General features: G+C 44.1%; 1 protein-coding gene across 1 annotated transcript; it reads left to right on the top strand.

Moving 5' to 3' along the window:
- Window positions 1–1,441: 1,441 nt before the first annotated feature.
- On the top strand, window positions 1,442–18,757 carry LOC126346393 (WAG22 antigen-like). The gene is made up of 4 exons (XM_050002181.1): window positions 1,442–1,554; window positions 10,699–10,800; window positions 14,472–14,732; window positions 16,564–18,757. Exons 1-4 carry the CDS (start codon window positions 1,467–1,469, stop codon window positions 18,330–18,332), a joined length of 2,220 nt encoding a protein of 739 aa, XP_049858138.1. The 5' UTR covers window positions 1,442–1,466; the 3' UTR covers window positions 18,333–18,757.
- The last annotated feature ends 409 nt before the right edge of the window (window positions 18,758–19,166 follow it).

Consider the following 19,166-nt stretch of genomic DNA (forward strand, 5'->3'; position numbering starts at 1 on the left):
GTAGGTCTCCCAGGATTTTTGTTACCTCAGTGTAGTAGCGGTCGACACAATTCAAGAGTTCAACACTTTTAGTGATGAGAATAGAGTTTTCTTTGGTCTCACTAATAATTGTCTGACTGTGACATTGATCAGGCAGATAGAGCAACGTGGTGCAGAGGTAAATTCACTGAACTCATATTCAGGAGGCAGGCGGTTCAAACCCTCATCCGTTCATTTATAATTGGGTTTACTGTGATTTCTCCAAGTCATCTGAGGCAAATTTTAGGGTGGTTCCTTTGACAGAACATGGCTGACTTGCTCCCGACGCCTTCCTCAACACGAGTTTGTGCTCGGTCTCTAATGACCTTATCATTTGCAGGACGTTAAACAATTTCCATCATTCTACGGCGTACAAAATAAAATAGGAGCGTTATGGTATGAAGACACATAGACATACAATGAGTGCACACTTCCGGTGATTGTTGAGTTGACACTCGACAATGCAGGATAAATCAAGAGTGTGATACACACCATCTCTTACTATTCCTATGACATTAAAAAGACATCACATTCCAACTGGTCAGTAGCGCTCACTTTACATAATACGTTCTCCAAGACGTGCAATACGCTCATTATATTTATTCCCCAATAAGCGCGTAAGGGAACTTGTGAGGCGTCTAGCCAAGTCTTCAAATTCATCAGTATTACTTGACCATGCACCACCCTGGCTTCATTCGACATTTCGACGATCGTCTCTTTGTACTTCTGCAAAACCGCTCTGCAGCAACAGAGGGTTACTGCAGACAATGGAATTTTTGTCCGAGGTACCTGTCCCTGTGACTGTAATAACTACAAATAATTTATGCAGTATTTGGCACTTCCTCCTCCGTTATTCCATCTTCTGATCATCCATATCCTAACATAATGCCGCAAATGGGCCTTGCTAGCATTCTTCTTATGGCAGTCTAATATTCAGTGTAAATAGTGATTGTGCGCGTTATGTGTGTAGCTGAGTTCCCTTCCTGATGTTGCATTGAAGTCTCCAGAGCGTTGATAGACATAGGTACTACGTCCTCCCAACATATGAAAACCAGGGAGCTTGCAGCAGAAGTCCACCATCAGAGGTATCGGAACAATTTTCACACACAACTGTCAACTCCGTCATATCCAGACCAGAGTCGAAGATCTGAAATGATACATCATTCCTGAAAGTCCGTAACATCATCACCTGGGCACAATATAGGTGAGAAAAATACGAGTCTGAGAAGAATTAGGTCCGTTGGTGACGACAGAGTTGTGCGGTGCAGCCCCCCTGGCCCCTTGACCTCCGGCAGCGGAAAGCCCGGTGTGCGGGCGCGGCCACTGAACTGAGGCGGGCGGCAGCGTCAGTGGCGGCGTCAGCGTGTGTTCCCGGTAGCGGCGCTGCCCGGCTGCGGATATATAGGGCCGGCCGTCGCTGCAGTCGGCAGTCCACCGGCAACAGCACGATGGCCGCCAACGCTCACAGACTGCTGGCCGCGAGCGCAACTCTCCTGCTGCTGCTGGCCGCCGTCACGGCGCGCCCAGAAGAAAAGGGTGAGTCCGACAGCAGCACCGTACTTGTCATACGTGACAGGACCGCAGTTCCATACTCCGGGATGTTGGTACTACGTTACGCTTGTGGTCATAGTGTTAGGAACATCGAATTTAGACCAACTGTCTCACAAACTGTCCATTTTGAAAAATGTACCTACGATGACCCTCTCCTTGTCGACAGGAGTGAAAGATTGTAAGGTCACCGCTTTTATAACGGCTCCAATGCATAACATGTGTTCAGCTGCTTTACTCGGCTAGATGGTTTATTAACATATTTTAAATTCCGTTTTAGAAAAACAATACACAGTGTAATTACAAAGCCGTAACAGAGAACGCATAGAAAGACCCCATAAAAGATGGGAACACCAGTTTTGAATGTTAATAAGTGTAATCGTTGATTACTAGTACGTGTATTTCGCGAATGGCGGAAAGAACAGATACCGCACATATAATAGTAACATATAGGACTTGGCGGCATTTCATGATATCTTCAGTGTGGATGAACCCCTAAGTTCGACCGCTTTGCGGGAATCATTCGAGATGCTGTGAGCAAGGCCCGCATCTCGTGGTCGTGCGGTAGCGTTCTCCCTTCCCGCGTCCGGGTTCCCGGCTTCGATTCCCGGCGGGTTCAGGGATTTTCTCTGCCTCGTGATGGCTGGGTGTTTTGTCTTGTCCTTAGGTTAGTTAGGTTTAAGTAGTTCTAAGTTCTAGGGCACTGATGACCATAGATGTTAAGTCCCATAGTGCTCAGAGCCATTTGAACCTATTTTTTTTTTTTTTCCTTGAAGCAATGAGGAAAATGGACTGGGGGGAGGGCTCCTACGAAAATTTTGTGTGACAAGTTGGGAATATAGCTGGACATGAAGCGTGCTCGGATAGAGGAAGCATTTAAGGCGCGTAAAGCAAGAAACCCTCTTTCTAGTCCAGGTCCGGCGCCAATTTGCAGTTGTCACCACTGCGACTGATATCGGTATTTCTCTTTCATCGTGTAATCGTCGATGTTGATGATTATCACGGCAGTAGTAGGATCGTACATGTCTACGACCTTTAAATAAAACGAAGATATTGTAAAAAGGCATCATGAGATGGAAAAAAAAAATGTTTACTAGATTAAGGGAGAATAAAATTTAACTGTGGTGGGAGGCTGGAATTCGACAGTACGAAAAGGGAGAGAAGGGAAATTACGAGGCGAACATGGACTTATGGAAAGGAATGGAATGGGAAGGTACCTGGTAGAATGAAATACAAAGCAAGGTTTAATTCTTAACGTTTAGCCCGCATCTCGTGGTGGTGCGGTAGCGTTCTCGCTTCCCACGCCGGTGTTCGATTCCCGGCGGGGTCAGGGATTTTCTCTGCCTCGTGATGGCTGGGTGTTGTGTGATGTCCTTAGGCTAGTTAGGTTTAAGTAGTTCTAAGTTCTAGGGGACTGATGACCTAAGATGTTAAGTCTTATAGTGCTCAGAGCCATCTTAACACTTAGTTTAAGAATCACGAATGATGCGTTGTGCGTGGAGAGCATCTGGAGCCACCGAAAGGTTCCGAGTAGGTTATATAATCGCGAGGAACAGATTTAAAAAACAAATTTTAACGGGCAAACTGTTTCCAAGAGAGGATGTGCACTCTGACCAAGTGTATGAGTTGCGAAAAGCAGATTAAAGACTTTCCAGTCGCACAGCTTCCCTTACAGCACCTTGTTCATTGTAAAAATATTAAAACCTATTAAAACCTACCTGTTGTTAATCAGCACGATTTTCTTTTTCTCGTGCCTTTGTCCAGCATATTCTCAGGCTCGGCATGTTTACGGTTGGATTTGGCAACGGTAATTGAAGGGAGTGGCCGGATGCCCTACCTATCGCCACCGAGTTAGATGAGATGATGATAGCCGAACACTACACCGAGTCCCCGCGCGGAGAAAATCTCCGACCCAGCAGGGAATCTAACCCACCCCCTTCGTAAGGCATTCCGTCGTGTTAACCACTCAGCTATCGAGGCGGACTCGATTTCTAACATACATTGTATTTCATATCAATTCAATCTCCTGGAAGTGAATATTCCGATATCGCTCTCCAATGCGATCCACGAAAACAAGTCGTTCTTGAATCTCATAGCATTTTTAATCTGTTTTGCTAGTTAACCACCAGGTTTGTTTCTCTCTGTAATCCATTGCTAATGTACCTGAAGCTTAAAAATGTACGGCGTTCTGCTGAACCGATGGATGCATTGTATAAAACTTCGTTACCTGTAAATCTTTCTCTCGTTTCTATAACAGCTCGTTTTTGCGATCATTTAATATTTTAAAAAATCTAATGTTTCTGCTTATTTCATTTTGAGACTATGGCTAACGGCTCATTTTGCTAAACAAAAATCTCATTATCTGTACTTCAGACACCTCTTCACTTTACCATTATTACCAATCGGCTTCAGTATTCCATTAAACTCCACTGCTGCATGTACGTTAAGAGACGCAACACATTCCATGCGTTTTATATTATCGAAGAACTATCCGAGTAGTTGGTGCAGCGCCCTACTAACAAATAAAATGATGGAGGCGCGTCTGGGAAATTGCTTTTTCAGTTATTGCATTTTTGTTGATTTGCTACAAATTACCGTTAAATCTCACATTATGGAAGTGGCTGCTCTCACCCTAGCCATTTCCAAGTAAAAATCCCGATCTACGAAATCTTTCTTCGCGAGTTCAAAACTTTTCGTTAGTACGTTTTTCACGAGTAATGCCACGTTCGTGCGGCTCGCCGTGTAGGGGACAGTATCAGCGAATAAAAGAGCCCGATGACATCAGCTCATCGTCAGAGCTGCAATAAACAAGGTTCTGAACGTCATACGGAATGATTGTGCAACTCTATTGCGAAAGGTCAGTCCACATGGGCGTCACTAGCAAAAGGACGACGCGTGCCTCAGAAAATCACGGTTCTTTACCGTAGCAGAAATCTCTCTTGCATGGAGACTAATTTAACGGGACTTGTAACGTCTACAGAGCTGCGATCTGTGTGACTTGCTCTCCGTTACACACTTAATATTTTCTCACACATACACTCATTTTGATTGTAAATTGATTTATCGACGCAGTATTGGTCTTCCACAGAATGAAGCAAGCTTAGCATATGACCGCACCTCTATGCAAATTTGCAGCACCGTACAGGCGTTTAACACGTACTGTCAAATATTACTTCAATCTTGCACAGACGTCATTTATCCAGTGTCACGAGCAATGCGTATGTTATTAACAAAACTGTGTTCCTTAACAAATGTAAAACATCACGTCACTACATACAGTGTCCTAAAGACAATGCCGGAAATTAGAGGTAACAAAGTAGCACAAATTAATTTTGTTCCGTTCTTATCACAGAATAGAAACATTTCCCCAGTGCATAAAATTTCTGTGTGGTATCAATAATCCATGGTGAGCGGAAATGTATCTCTTTCAAACTGGACGTTGAAACTAGAAATCATTTAGATATTTTCGAAATTATTTCTTCATTTTAGTATATGATTTCGAAAATCATCAGGATACTTGTATTCTACTGAGGTCGCCACTAAGTGACCCCTATACTGTGTACACACTACACATAGTCTAAATCAGACTGAATCCACATGGTGTTAATGTATGAGAAACCCACCGTCAATTGACTTGTGTTTTATTTACTATGCACACTGCCTCCTGAGGCCTGTGGCTTCATTATCCGGTACAGGTTGTTGAAATTACACGTTTCCCTCTTCTGCGGGCGAACAGGTTTGTTAGCTCATGATATAAGATTACAGGTTGTCACAGATGAAATGTAATTAGATTAGTTACAGCAGTTTACGGTGAAATGATACATCTGCCGTGACGATTTACTGCACAGAAATTGAGGTAACTGATATTTATAACGTACAGCTGCGGTATCTGAAAACTAAACTGAAGTCTACTGCGGAACGAGAGATATGGAATCTGTTATCTGTCGCAGTGGTCTCGTGTAGCCTGATAATAAATTTTTAGTAATGCAATGTGATTTTCATTTATCGTGCGTCATTAACTAAATCAGAACATATCTGAGACAAAGGAAAAAAGAGAGAAAAATTAACAACTTCCTCTTTGCATATGCAAATGAGGCATTTCGGTCATATGCACATGTATTTTGTTACTACAGGCGGGAACATCGAGAAACATCACAACCAGCTGTCCATCCAAAAATGGAGGTGATTAGTAAACAACAAACCTCTATCACAACTGTCGATTTTCATACTAACGTGTGGCGCAAGAAGTAATAAACTCGAAGTATTTAACCTCTGTCTTCTCTCACCATTATCGTTTTCGAAGATCGTTCATAATAGACACTGTCTCATCCAAGATTCATCAAGCATTGTGTTTGTGTTGCTGTACACCAGTTTTGGCGTCACACCGTCGTTTGCCCGAGGTGCCCTAGGACAGAAGATAAAGTCGTATATTAAGGCTGTAAGTCAGTTGTGCATATTTTCTCTTTTTGAGACAATGTTAATGTTCCAGCCTATTGTTTGGCTAGAAGGGTGAGGAGACTGCTTAAAAAAATCATACCCCATCGGATCATTTTACAGAGACAATAGTTGTTAATATGGTGAACGGTTTCAGTCCGGGTGTGGCTCTTCTTCCTGTCTCGCTAGTTGGGCCACTGCCCTTTAAGTGTTCTGAAATACTCGAATTTCAGTAGTAGTGGAGAAAAGGACTAAGGGGTGATTAAGAGCCCACTGGTGACGAAGTCGTTAGAGCACTATTTCAATTTGAGATAATGGGAGAAGTAATCTATTATGACCATTTTCAAGGAACTATGTCGTAACGAAGAACTCAAAGAAACTCTGGAACAGATTAGAACTCCGCTTCCCCAAATCTGAGTCTATTACAGGAACGGCTGCCCCACCTCGCTTGGTTACTAGTATTGTAAGTGAACGCACTGGAGACGCAGGAGACATTACGCTGATGCCTTTTAGTTCCGCGTCTAGTCTTGGTAAAGCCTCAAATTCAGTAAGAAAGTGCGTACAGAAGATTCTTCAGCTATATTATACACCATACCAAGCTCAATTCGAGTGTTGATGATAATATTTCTTAGCGCAACTACACTGCAGGGACATTGATTGCTAACTTTGACCCGTTGATTCACACAGGTCCAAACATTTCCTGTGAGATTAAGATCGGGTGATTTAGTGTGCCAGTTCCAGTGCGATAGGTTACCTGAGTTTTCGTAAGTGGCTGCGACGGTCGCAGGTTCAAATCCTGCCTTGGGTTTGGATGTTTGTGATGTCCTTAGGTTAGTTAGGTTTAAGTAGTTCCAAGTCTAGTGGACTGATGACCTCAGATGTTAAGTCTCATAGTGCTTAGAGCCATCTGAACCATTTTTGAGTTTTCGTCATGCCAGGGACATGTGAATACGGCACTTGTCCTCTTGGGAGACAGTAGTGGCCACAGGTCTTGGAGAAGTAGAAGGAAAGGTAACAGTTGTCCACGGAGAATTTTGAAGTAAGCAAACCGGTTCACGTCCCGGTAATCTGTTGAGTGGGCCTAAGTAACGGCAGAAGAACATCCCCAAAAACCATTTCCGGCGTGGATTAAAACCTCCACGCATTGCACGCTAAACGCCTCATGAGGCTGTTGGTACACGCCAAGATTTGCACCATTGAAAAGAGCCTAAATGACGACTCGTCGGCCCATACTACACGCCTCAGTCAGCAAGTAACCAGTTTCATTGTTGGTTAACGCACTGATTACGTATAGCATTACTTTTCGCTGCTAGCATTGACCTTTCGCGAAGTACCCGAATCGTTTCACGCAGTACGCTTATCAATGTCGTTTGGTAGCTGGGTGAGCTGGATCACCAGTGGGTGTCCACTGACAGGTGAAGTTAGTACTGGGTTTGAAACCGACTGTAATTGACAAGCTACGATCTTCTAACGAGCACTGTTCTTACACTGTGTTAGACGCATTGGAGTCGTAGACAATTTCACACAGATACGTTGGACTGTCTCCTTTGATACACCAAAAGATAGGGCAACGTTCACGGTGTAGTCAAGCACGCTAGCTTCTTTCTACCGCCGGCCGGAGTGGCCGAACGGTTCTAGGCGCTACAGTCTGGAACCGCGCGACCGCTACGGTCGCAGGTTCGAATCCTTCCTCGGCCTTGAATGTGTGTGATGTCCTTAGGTCAGTTAAGTTTAAGTAGTTCTAAGTTCTAGGGGACTGATGACGACAGCAGTTGAGTCCCATAGTGCTCAGAGCCATTTGAACCATTTGTCTCCATGTTCAACCGCCTAACGACGCTTATTCCATACAACCAACTGACGCACCACTTCATAACGTCAAGGGTGGAGACTTTGAAGAACCGCCTGGTAATAGTTCTGCACCATCTACACCGCTCCAAAGCGATCATTTGTTGTTTTAACGAGATTTTAGCTGATGAGCTTACGTCGCATGTCTAATAATACTCTTAGGCAAGCAAACAGCTGTCACAGCTGATTCTGGTGCAATGGGTCTTCAGCAAAGAGCAGAGATGCGTTCCGCTGAGAGACGTAGCAAGTCATCGTGCTGCAGGTGGTTACGCAATGCAGCCAGTTTCAAGCGAGCGCCTGGCGGACAAGGCCGCTGGGTGCCTCTCACGGTGTTTATTGCGAGGGATTAGCATGTGGCGCGATGTGGCGCGGCCCCGCCAGTAGTGCTGTGTGTGCCCCAGCGCCGGGATTCCCAGCAGCATTCAGCGAATCGCTTGTGTCAAATGCTCCAGTGACTCCGGCCGGCACGCAAGTCATGGTAACGCTTTCCATTTGTCAGTCAGCTGCAGCCGTCCCACAGTGCCTTTAAATTTATCCTGTAACGTTCTTTATATGCCGTATTTGTTTACGTTAAAATAATGTAAAACGTTTACATCTGTGTTAACTTCCCTATTGCTGGGATTACTCCTGCATAAATGAATATCGCATTAAGTTTCCTTTACTTTACGTCTATAGTCACAAACGTTTTGTTAACAGATTACCGGTTTCGGTCTATGGTGACCATCATCAGATCTGTTTCATAAAAACAAAGTCCTGATTCTGCATTTAACATTTGACGATACCACTATGGCTGCAGTACATTAGGACTTTGTTTTTACGAAACAGATCTGATGATGGTCATTATAGACCGAAACCGGTAACCTGTTAACAAAAAAAAGTTTGTGACCATAGACGAAAAGTAAAGGAAACTTATTCCATATACAGGTCACTGTTTTATTTGCGACAATGCCGCAACTTGTGAATATCGCATTGTTAGTTGATTCAAGGAGAGTAAAATTTGCAATGATAAACTGTGCATTGTAGAACTACAAACCTTTCTCAGGAAACTTGGCTAGATCCCGATAGAGAGAAACAGATAATAGTTTTAATGTCACTCCGGTGTTACAGCCGTTCGAGACACAATTACAGCTCAGTCGGAGCGGACCATCTTGGCAGGGATAAAGATGCCGTTGCAGTGTCAAAACCACCCCGGCGTTACGTGTGATGACGTTCACTCAGTCACAGGCATTCGATGTTAGAAAGGGAGGCAGACTTCTGAATCTCACTTCTTTCGTATCTTAACCAGTGCTACATTTCACCTAGAAATTGGTCAACCGTATTATTGGCCAAAAGAAATCCAATTGTATGAAACATAGGTCGTAATTTGAGGAAGCAATGTCTGAGAATGTACATTTGAAGCACAGCAGTGTATGGTAGTGAAATACGGACTGTGAGAAAAATCGAGGAAGAAGAGAATCGAAGCGTTTGAGATGTGGTGTAATAGAAGGATATTCAAAGAAACTTATGGAGAACAGTGGCAAGAACAAGGGACAGGATAATAGAACGGGTCTCAAGACATCGGGGAATAACTTCTATGGTAGTAGAGGGAACTATAGAGGGCAAGAACTTAGAGAAAGACAGAAACTGAAATACATCCAGCAAATAATTGAGGACGTAGGTTGCAAGTGGTACTCGGAGTACACCGAGATAAAGAGGTTGTACAAGTGAGGGATTGGTGAAGTGCTGTATTTGTCACTGGAGTAATATAGGGTAGATGCTCGTCCGGTTAGCCGTTCGGTCTGACGCACTGCTTTCCGGATTGGGAAGGAGCGCCTGGTCCCCGGCACGAATCAGCCCGGCGAACTTGTGTCGAGGTCCGGTGAGCCGGCCAGTCTGTGGATGGTTTTCCATCCGCCTCGGCGAATGCGGGCTGGCTCCCCTTATTCCGCCTCAGCTACACTATGTCGCCGATAGCTGCGCATACAAGTTCTCCACGTACGCATACACCACCATCACTCTACCCCGGAAACATAGGGGCTACACTCGTCTAGTGTGAGTCGTTCCCTGGGTGCTGAACCGCACAATAACCTTGAAAGAGTGTTTCGGTGTAGAGCGGCGGAGGGGTGAAGTAGACTGCGGTAGTCGTCGTGGGTTGTTGACCACTGCGGCTGTGGAGGGGACGGAGCTCCTCCGTCATTTCTAGGCCCCTGGTTAACATACAATACAATATAGGGTAGATACTTCCCAAAGCTGCTACAAAGTATCTGTTTCATTTCAACGGCAATTCTCAGGTATACATATGTCACTCTGATTGTATACTGAGGAAAAATTGGTACATCGATTCTAATAGAGTGTTTCGCAAAAAGTTCAAATAACCGGGCCATGCCAGATCATCGCATCCATAATCCAAGACTAAAATAAAACGACTTTGCAAGTAAATCGAAAATTTTTTGACCGTTAAAATTGCTCACAGTGTCATATGTAAGTTAATTTTGTAGGGGAGCAGCGTTATAAAAGCGCAACGAGAATAAAGCTAACAAAAAGTCGCTACTGAGAGGTAAAATTCATTGCAAAATATAAAATTCAGTACAACTGCGCTTTAGTGTTTAAGTACTCCAGCGCGGAATACATCTGTTTGTCCTTGCTCTAGAAGCGCAGCACGTTTATTGAACTAATCGTGACGCAACTGATCACGATCAATTCTCTTCTGCGGACCGCAGCGGTGCTGGCTGCTGTTTGACGGATGAAGTCATGGAGTGTGACGTCATGCGGTGGTCTTACAGCAAGGCCGACGGCGCCGAGGGAGCGCTGCTGCATTCGCTCTTGGTGACGCAAAGGCCGGTTGTTGACGTTGTTGTTGTTCTGTTGTTCCAGGCGGCGTCAAGGGCGGCGTCAAGGGCGGCGACAAGGCCGCCGACAAGGCCAGCGCTGACGGATTGGGCGAACGCTTCGGAGGCGGGCCCTTTACTCCAGAAAGTAAGCATATACATACATGGAAAATAGTAAGGTGCTGCTTTAAATCCATAGAAGCCGAGAGGAACAGATCCATACTAAGCTAATCACATATCACAATTTGTTTGTGTATTTGTGTAGCACTTCAGGGTATACACTCGTGAAGGTTCATATCACGTATCCATTTGCTGATGAACGTACATACTACCCAGAAATCGACCTTTATTTGTGTCTCATCGGTTCAATTCTTCTCATTTCCTTTTAAAAGGCTGACGGCCATCTGGGGGGGGGGGGGCAGGAACTGTAGGTGAGAAGTAATGGTTGATTGAACATTTTACGTGTGAGTGAGACGTTTTTTGGATAACTCAACTAATAATACAAGAAAAGAGTAACTCGGTCGACCTTCCGTAGGGGAGGTCACTATCAGACTGAGAAGCTGCTGTACAGATCTCACAGATGTCGTTATTGTCTACACTAGTATTAGATGAAACGATTTCACGAATATTCGATAAATATTCACATTATTTCAACCTTGTGTGAAGATTGCCCAGTGATCTGAATATAGGGAGACATACCACTACATACTTATGAATCTTACAAATGTTTTAGCTTTTGGTTACACTTTTTATGACTTACGAATAATCGACGGGTAGGAGAAGCAACGTGTGATGCTACGGAATGGAATGCTCAGATTGGTCGAATAATGAGCGTAACAAGAAACGGTCTCATGGTCACAGATAGACCACCGGGAAATAAGACTTTGTCTGTGAAGCAGGCAGCTTCTGCAACTCTTTTTTCCATCCACCCAAAAATTCTAATGAAGCGATATAGTTCGGTTCCAGACTGAACTAACACGAGACTTCAGTCATATACAAACATAGTCAGCATTAATTCACGAACGTTTCTGTTCCGCCGGCCGTGATGGTCTCGCGGTTCTAGGCGCGCAGTCCGGAACCGTGCGACTGCTACGGTCGCAGGTTCGAATCCTGCCTCGGGCATGGATGTGTGTGATGTCCTTAGGTTAGTTAGGTTTAAGTAGTTCTAAGTTCTAGGGGACTGATGACGACAGCAGTTGAGTCCCATAGTGCTCAGAGCCATTTGAACCATTTGTTTCTGTTCCTACATAGGAGTGAAAAGCCCTGAAAAATATAAATTGACTAATCCTCTAAAGAAGATGACAATCATCTGGCAAAAATCTACTTATAAAATTTCAAGATTTCTGTTTTTCACACTATGCAAACAAAGAATATTCTATAGTCCCCACAGTACCTTAGATTAAATGCAATTCGCAACACATAAGCAGTGGACCATCTGGTCTGAATGAAGTTCATGGTTTGTTAATAACAAAATACTTTGAAAATCATTTCCCAAACTAAATTATTCGTAGTATAACAATACCAAAGTATATCTGGATATAAATATAGACGAACGAATCATATCCTGCTAGTGAAGTTGATCTGAGGAGAGTATTTAATATGTAGGCAGTCATTCTTCTCATTTTTCAGTTACGAATAAACATTTGTATGATACTACAAAATGTCGAGGCGTCTTGTCACGGTCTGCGCGGCTCCCCCTGTTGAAGATTCGAGTCCTCCCGTTGGCTTGGGTGTGTATGTTGTCCTTAGCGTAAGTTAGATTAAGTATTGCGTAAGCTTAGGGACCCATGACATAAGCAGTTTGGTCCCAAAGACCTTACCGCAAATTAATAAAAAATTCCAAAATCTACTCTGTACTACGCGCTTTCAAACCGGTGAGGTGTGAACGTTATGTACAATTTACCAGACTGCTTTTTGACTCTGTGTAATGTTACAATCACTAGCCACAGTGTCAAAACCAACGTTTGCTGCCATCTCCCAGGAAGTCCATGTGACTTGCAGCAAACTCGAATCTTCTTTCGATACTCATGTAGTCGTGAAACTGTTTCTATCTAAACTGAAAATTACACGCCGTTAACTGTCTCCACCTAACCTCCTAAATTATTCTTAGATCATCAGAAAAGAATAAGAGCAGGAGTCATATTAAAAAGTTTTGAGAGTTCAGTATTCAAAACTTACTTTAGTTCTCTTGGTTACATTACAATTTATTTCCACTTCAAAGACGCTGCAAATCCCTCCTCAAGTCAAAAATGTATCTAGCTGTCTACGAGGCTTGCCATTCATCGCCTTGTTACTACACAACAATCACTCTAAATTAGAACCCCCTCTTCCAAAAATCAGAATAGCAAAAATGATCTCCACTCCACTCTGTTAAGGTTTACAAAAATTAACCAACATTCGACCTATCAGCCAATTAACCCTTTATTCATAAACTCAAAGTTTTGCTCGTATAATGGTGATTCTATTAGTTCTGCACTGGTTGGCAGAAAGAAAATCCATCATATTTATAATGGATTCCATCGAAGGAAGCACCCGTGTGCTCAGTTTGCGGAAGGACTACATAAATGTTTGCCAGCATCTCAGTGACAGAGAATTATGTTCATTCTACATTGTCATCTCGTTTCACACTTGTATGTAGACTTTAAGAAAATGTATCTCCACCTCGTAGGTCAGAGCTAGTTGTTTGAGACGCAGCCCACTGAACGGATAAATTCGTTTCAGCTAGGACTGGAGTAGAGGGGATCCCATTAGGTATATTATGAGGGACTTAACTGCTCGGGTTTCTACCTTACAACCAAAGGTAATCAGTCCAAAACTTGGTCAGACCCGAGGGCTATGAGTTATGGTTTACTTATTTCTACGGTAATATATCATCGACAAAATATTCGTCGAAAAAGAGATGACTCGATGACTTACATGTGCTATGTATGTAGTATTTTAAAACAGGTATTTTATTCTTTGTTGCAGTGAATATATCTTTTCATCAAAATACAAGCCGAGCTTGTAGTTGCATAGAAGAGACTCACATGGGAATATTTGGAAGGTATTTCAAATCTGGGATTTGCGTTAAAAACAAGGGAAATCTACCACTAACCTAGGATATAACTGCAGGAATGGGTCAATTTAAATTATTTCCTGGACAATATGCCTCAGACATAATAGCCGGCTAGAGTGGCCGAGCGGTTCTAGGCGCTACAGCCTGGAACCGCGTGACCGCTACGGTCGCAGGTTCGAATCCTGCCTCGGGCTTGGATGTGTGTGATGTCCTTAGGTTAGTTAGGTTTAAGTAGTTCTAAGTTCTAGGGGACTGATGACAAAAATGGCTCCGAGCACTATGGGACCCAACTTCTGAGGTCATCAGTCCCTTAGAAATCAGAACTACTGAAACCTAACTAACCTAAGGACATCACAATCATCCATGCCCGAGGCAGGATTCCAACCTGCGACCGTAGCGGTCGCGAGGTTCCAGACTGTAGCGCCTAGAACCGCTAGGCCACCGCTGCCGACGGACTGATGACCTCAGAAGTTAAGTCCCATAGTGGTCAGAGCTATTTGAACCATTTGATCATAATTACAGAGTCCTAGTGTGTGTTTGGATATATGTATGTGTGTAAGAGAGTCAAGAACATAACCAGCTCCATTTGTGCAGTCAAGCTGTCTTCCAATAACAATACGAACTTTCACAAGCCTAAAACCTGGACTATACAGTTCAATACCGTGAAAGACTGTTTTCTACAGGGACGAGAACAATTTTAGGGTATGGTAAGTGGTAATTAACTATTTTGGTTGCTGATAGTGTTTATTCCTTGTGTGGTGCAGGCTTCAAGTTCGGATTCGGCAACTTGGGCACTGGCTCGGGCAGCTTTTCCAAGTCGTCTTCGTCCTCGTGGTCGTCCGGCGGCGGCGGCGGCTCCGGGAGTGGCAGCCAGTCGGACAGCAGCTCAGGGTCCTTCGGCACTGGAGGAGCAGGCTCCGGCTCCAGCAGCGGGTCCTCTTCCTCCGCAGGCTCCCTCGGAGGTCTCGGCGGCTCAGGCTCTGGAAGCCACAGCGCCAGCCAGGCTGGATCCCTGTCCGGAGCAGGTGAGGGTACACCCTACTACAGTGGCTCGTCTTTACCTCTTTAGCTCGTGTTACACGGCGAACAAAACAATGACGGAATAGAGCGCGTGAGTGTAGTATTCCTAAGATTCTGCATAGCTCCTGGCAAGTTCGACCACGAAGTATACTGCGCTAACAGTAGTTCGTTCGTCATGCAAAATGGGCTTCACACATTGCTCCAGGAGAAAGTGAATCCTGTGCAACTTTCCATAACTAGAAGCTTATTGGTGATACTTAATTCATTGCCACAGAGTAATAGGATGTTATGTATGAGACATATTTTCCGGCATCGAAATGTAATAGATAGGTTTTTATTGATCTCTGAGGAAAAATAATCACCCTCGTCCCTCCTGAAATACGGTCCACATCGTAACTATGAGACTCAGTCGTAGAAAGCCAACAAGCCATTGTTCTGCACAATTATGCAACTTGTTTCAGAGTGTTTCTACATCCACCATCAGGTGAATAAAATCATTGGTAGCTGTTCATGAGGTGTATTTATCACTAAAGAGTGACAGTATCGCCTTAATGATCATGGGGCCGTCCATAAGATTGACAGTTATGAGATACTAACAGTTCAATACTCCTTACGATGGAAGTATACATATTCCAAAACTTTTATTGAAATCAGCTCATACAGTCACAGGTCTAGTGTATAAAGCTCATATTCAGAAACATTTTAAAAGGTGTTTGCAAATTACCAACACACGACGTCTGTTTGTATCATGTTCATATGTCCTTACAACTTCACAGAAGCATGTGTGAAAAAAACACGAAAAAATTCAAAATGTCGAACGACATCTCACGAATTGGACACTTTTCAGCTTCCAAACACGTTGGTGTAGGTTTCTTGCTGCTACAATCTCGTTTCAACGGCAGAGTCAATTGGAAAAAAATACCTTAACGCTTCACTCACATCTTGGTTACGCACCTATGTTTTTCCTAAATTTATCAAGTTCGTGCTAGCATGGTTCCTTTGAAAAAGGATGCAACCAATTTCCTTCCCTACTCTTTCCCTATTTAAGCTAATGATCTCGCTGACGACTGGGTGTTAAAGTCTGAAGCTAATTTTTATGGGCAACTAGAGGTGGAAAAGTAGTTGATATGGATAAGAACAGACAAAAACAGATGGTGCTGAAAGCATAGTAATTTAGGAAAATCATACAAAAGCTCAGCAGGAAGCTTTAATGTGGTTTTATCGCTCATCCCTCCACGAGAAAAAGAGTTTAGTATCCAAATCATGATGCCTCCTCATTTGGTAGGCCATCTGAAATCTCGGAAACTGAGGTTGTGAAATGTCCATAAAAGGGAAAGAGCAATAAAGCCATGATATTTAATGTATTTTATGATTTATAATTCATTAATTTCTTAGTAACGATCACAGCCTGCAGGTCAATGTTCACGAAATAAAATATTTATTCCATCCATATTTTACCAGTTTCAGGCAAAGTTAGAGAATACATATCTTTTCGTCACATGAAGTCAAAAAGATTTTTGTTTGAAGCATATTTGACAACAAAAATTGTCTTAGACACTCGTTGCATTTGGATATTCAATGAATACATATTTTAGCTCTGATATCAGATACTGAATGTATCTGTAAGTAGACGTCCTACATAATATGTTTTTGGTTTGATGTGTTAATTGTAATTATTCAAAACTTTCATTTAGTTCAATCACAAAAGACAGAAAAATTAATAAAAATATAGTGCAAAATAACGACAAGAAAAACATTATATTTATTTTTGTTCTTTCTTTCAATATTTCTTTCGTGTTAGTAGTCAATACTGTAGCACTGTGATTGGTCCAACAGGTGGCAGCAGCTCAGGGTCAAATTCGGATTCAGCGGCAGGTTCTTTGGGAGGTGTCATTGGTGGTGGTGACCTCGCTGGTTCAGGACCCTTCCCTGGACCTGGATCAACTGGTATAGGAGGTGGATCAGCTGGTGGGCATGGTGGAGCCATTGGTGGTGGTATTGGAAGCGGACCTGGTGGCTTAGGTCATGGTGGACTGGGAGCAGGTGGCATTGGAGGCGGCCCTGCATCTGGAGGAATTGGATTTGGTGGTCCTAGTGGACATGGAGGTGTAGCTGGTGGACATGGAGGTATTGCAGGTGGACATGGTGGTGTAGGAGGAGGATTTGGCGGTGTGGGAGGTGGATATGGTGGCTTAGGAGGAGGACAAGGGGGTATAGCTGGTGGACATGGAGGCCTAGGTGGTGGACCTGGAGGAATAGCTGGGGGACCTGGAGGCATAGTTGGTGGTCATGGTGGATCTGGTAGTTTTGGCAGTGGTAGCTCTGGCGCTGGAGGCTATGGCACGTCTGGATCTGGAGGTATTGGAGGAGGATTTAGACCTGGAGGTATTGGAAACAGTGCAGGTGTGTCATCTGGTGGATTTGGCACTGGTGGTGCAGGTGGTGGCCCAGGAATCTCTGGGGGTCATGGTGGTGTAGGTGGCATCGGAGGACCTGGGCCAGTTGCTGGAGGACATGGAGCTGGAGCTGTTGGCCATGGAGCTGGATCTGATGGCCTAATATTTGGCAGTGGACCTGGAGGCTTTGGCCCAGGTGCTAGTGGCCCTGGAGGCTTTGGCCCAGGTGCTAGCGGACCAGGAGCCTTTGGCCCAGGTGCCATTGGACATGGAGGCATTGGTTCTTCTGGTGCAAGTAGCTCTTCTGGTGGAAGTGCAGGAGGCCTTGGAGGAGCTGGCGGTATTGGAGGTGGGTCAGGATTTGGTGGCATTGGGCACAGTGGTGCTGGTGGAGCAGGAGGCGCTTTAGGACACTCTGGGTCTGGTGGAGCAGGACATGGTGGGGGAGCTGGTGGAGCAAGTGGTATTGGTGGCGCTCAAGGAGGATTCTCTGGAAGTTCTAGTGGTGGCTCCTCTGGATCTGGTGCTCTGGGTGTTGGCGGAGGAAATTTGGGTCATGCTGGTGGAGCAGGTTTTGAACATGGAGTAGGTGGATCTATTGGTGGAACAGGAATTGGTGGCATAGGTGGCCCTGTAGGGGGTGGCTCCCTGGGTCATGGTTCTGCAGGTAGCCATGGGGGAGCTGGAAGTGGCAGCTTTGGTGGTAGTGCTGGTGACTTTGGCACTGGAATCGTGGGAGGCGGCCCTGGAGTTTCTGGGCCTGGCGTGATTGGTGGTGCTGGAGGTTATGGTGGATCTGCTGGAGGGGCTGGACTTGCTGGAGGCGCTGGACACGCTGGTGGCATTGGACACGGAGGTCTCGGAGGTGGTGCCATTGGGCATGGTGGCGGCGCTGGTTTGGACTCTGGCTCCTTAGTCGGTGGTGGTGCAGGACATTCAGGGGCCGGATCTTCATCTGGAAGCTCGGCTGATTCCAGTTCTGGCAGCTTATCTGGAGGTCTCGGTGGCTCTAGTGGCAGCTCAGCTGGCTCCGAGGCAAGCTCTGGCAGCTCTGCAGGCAGCGGCGCTGGTGGCGGAGCAGGTTCTGGAGCGTCTTCCAGCAGCAAGGCCAGCTCCAGTGCAAGCTCTGGTAGTGGGTTCGGCCGAGATGTTGAGGAACTGGGTGTTAAGGGCCACGGCCATAAAGGAGTCAAGGGTGGCTACCACTAGAAGTGTCTACCCTTTTATTTTTTGCACACATGCCAGAAAAAGTTTTCTAAAGTGTTTGAGCAAAACATAAACACATGTGTGTAACTATGTACTAGTACAGGCTCAGTATGAGGTCATTTCATATACCCACTTCCCACTGTTTCATAACTCACCATTGCATTTCAAAGAAAGTGTCGAACTGTATCAGTTCCAAACTGCACAGATTGATATGAACAAAATGTCGAGGAAGGTTGGCATTTGAATCAGCTGAATTTCTGATCAGTGATTACATTACCGCATTGATCGCATATAATTGTTATTTAATTTGATCATACAGAATACTGATGTATGAATGTCTATTGTGTGAGTTTAAAGTTACAGAACATTGTTGAAAATACATTTTTGTTGTATGACATTGTTCTAAAATAAATTTTTTATTACATTTACGCCTATTTTTTATATTGTAGCCAATACTAAACTTTGAAGGCATCTAGTGTACATGATCCCTTTCAATTACACTTTCTTGTGATATTGAGTCATTATTTCATTTATATTGCATAATATTTCTAAATTATTAGTCTGTGATCATCATTAGATTCTGTTTTTTAATGAAAGAACATAATATATAATGAAAAAGTGCTAACAAGCATATAAAATACATTGGATAAATAAGAACGTAGAACGCCATTATTGTCTTACAATATAAATGTCTTGTCATATAGACAATGAAAGTCTCTTGCTTAAGAGTTAAAATAGATAGCTAGAGTTTAGGTACACACAAGAAACGGTAGGTATTGAATAGTCTAACAATAAACATTACTATAATCTACAAGCCTGAGTAACTTCAGCCATGTG

The sequence above is a fragment of the Schistocerca gregaria genome, chromosome 1 (assembly GCF_023897955.1).
Source record: "Schistocerca gregaria isolate iqSchGreg1 chromosome 1, iqSchGreg1.2, whole genome shotgun sequence".
NCBI lineage: Eukaryota > Metazoa > Arthropoda > Insecta > Orthoptera > Acrididae > Schistocerca > Schistocerca gregaria.

Excerpts from the sequence above, each read along its gene's own strand:
- LOC126346393 (XM_050002181.1), top strand. The coding sequence starts at position 1,467 with ATGGCCGCCAACGCTCACAGACTGCTGGCCGCGAGCGCAACTCTCCTG. Across the intron at positions 10,801-14,471 it reads CGGGCCCTTTACTCCAGAAA|GCTTCAAGTTCGGATTCGGC; the intron begins GTAAGCATATAC and ends TGTGTGGTGCAG. Across the intron at positions 14,733-16,563 it reads TGGATCCCTGTCCGGAGCAG|GTGGCAGCAGCTCAGGGTCA; the intron begins GTGAGGGTACAC and ends TTGGTCCAACAG.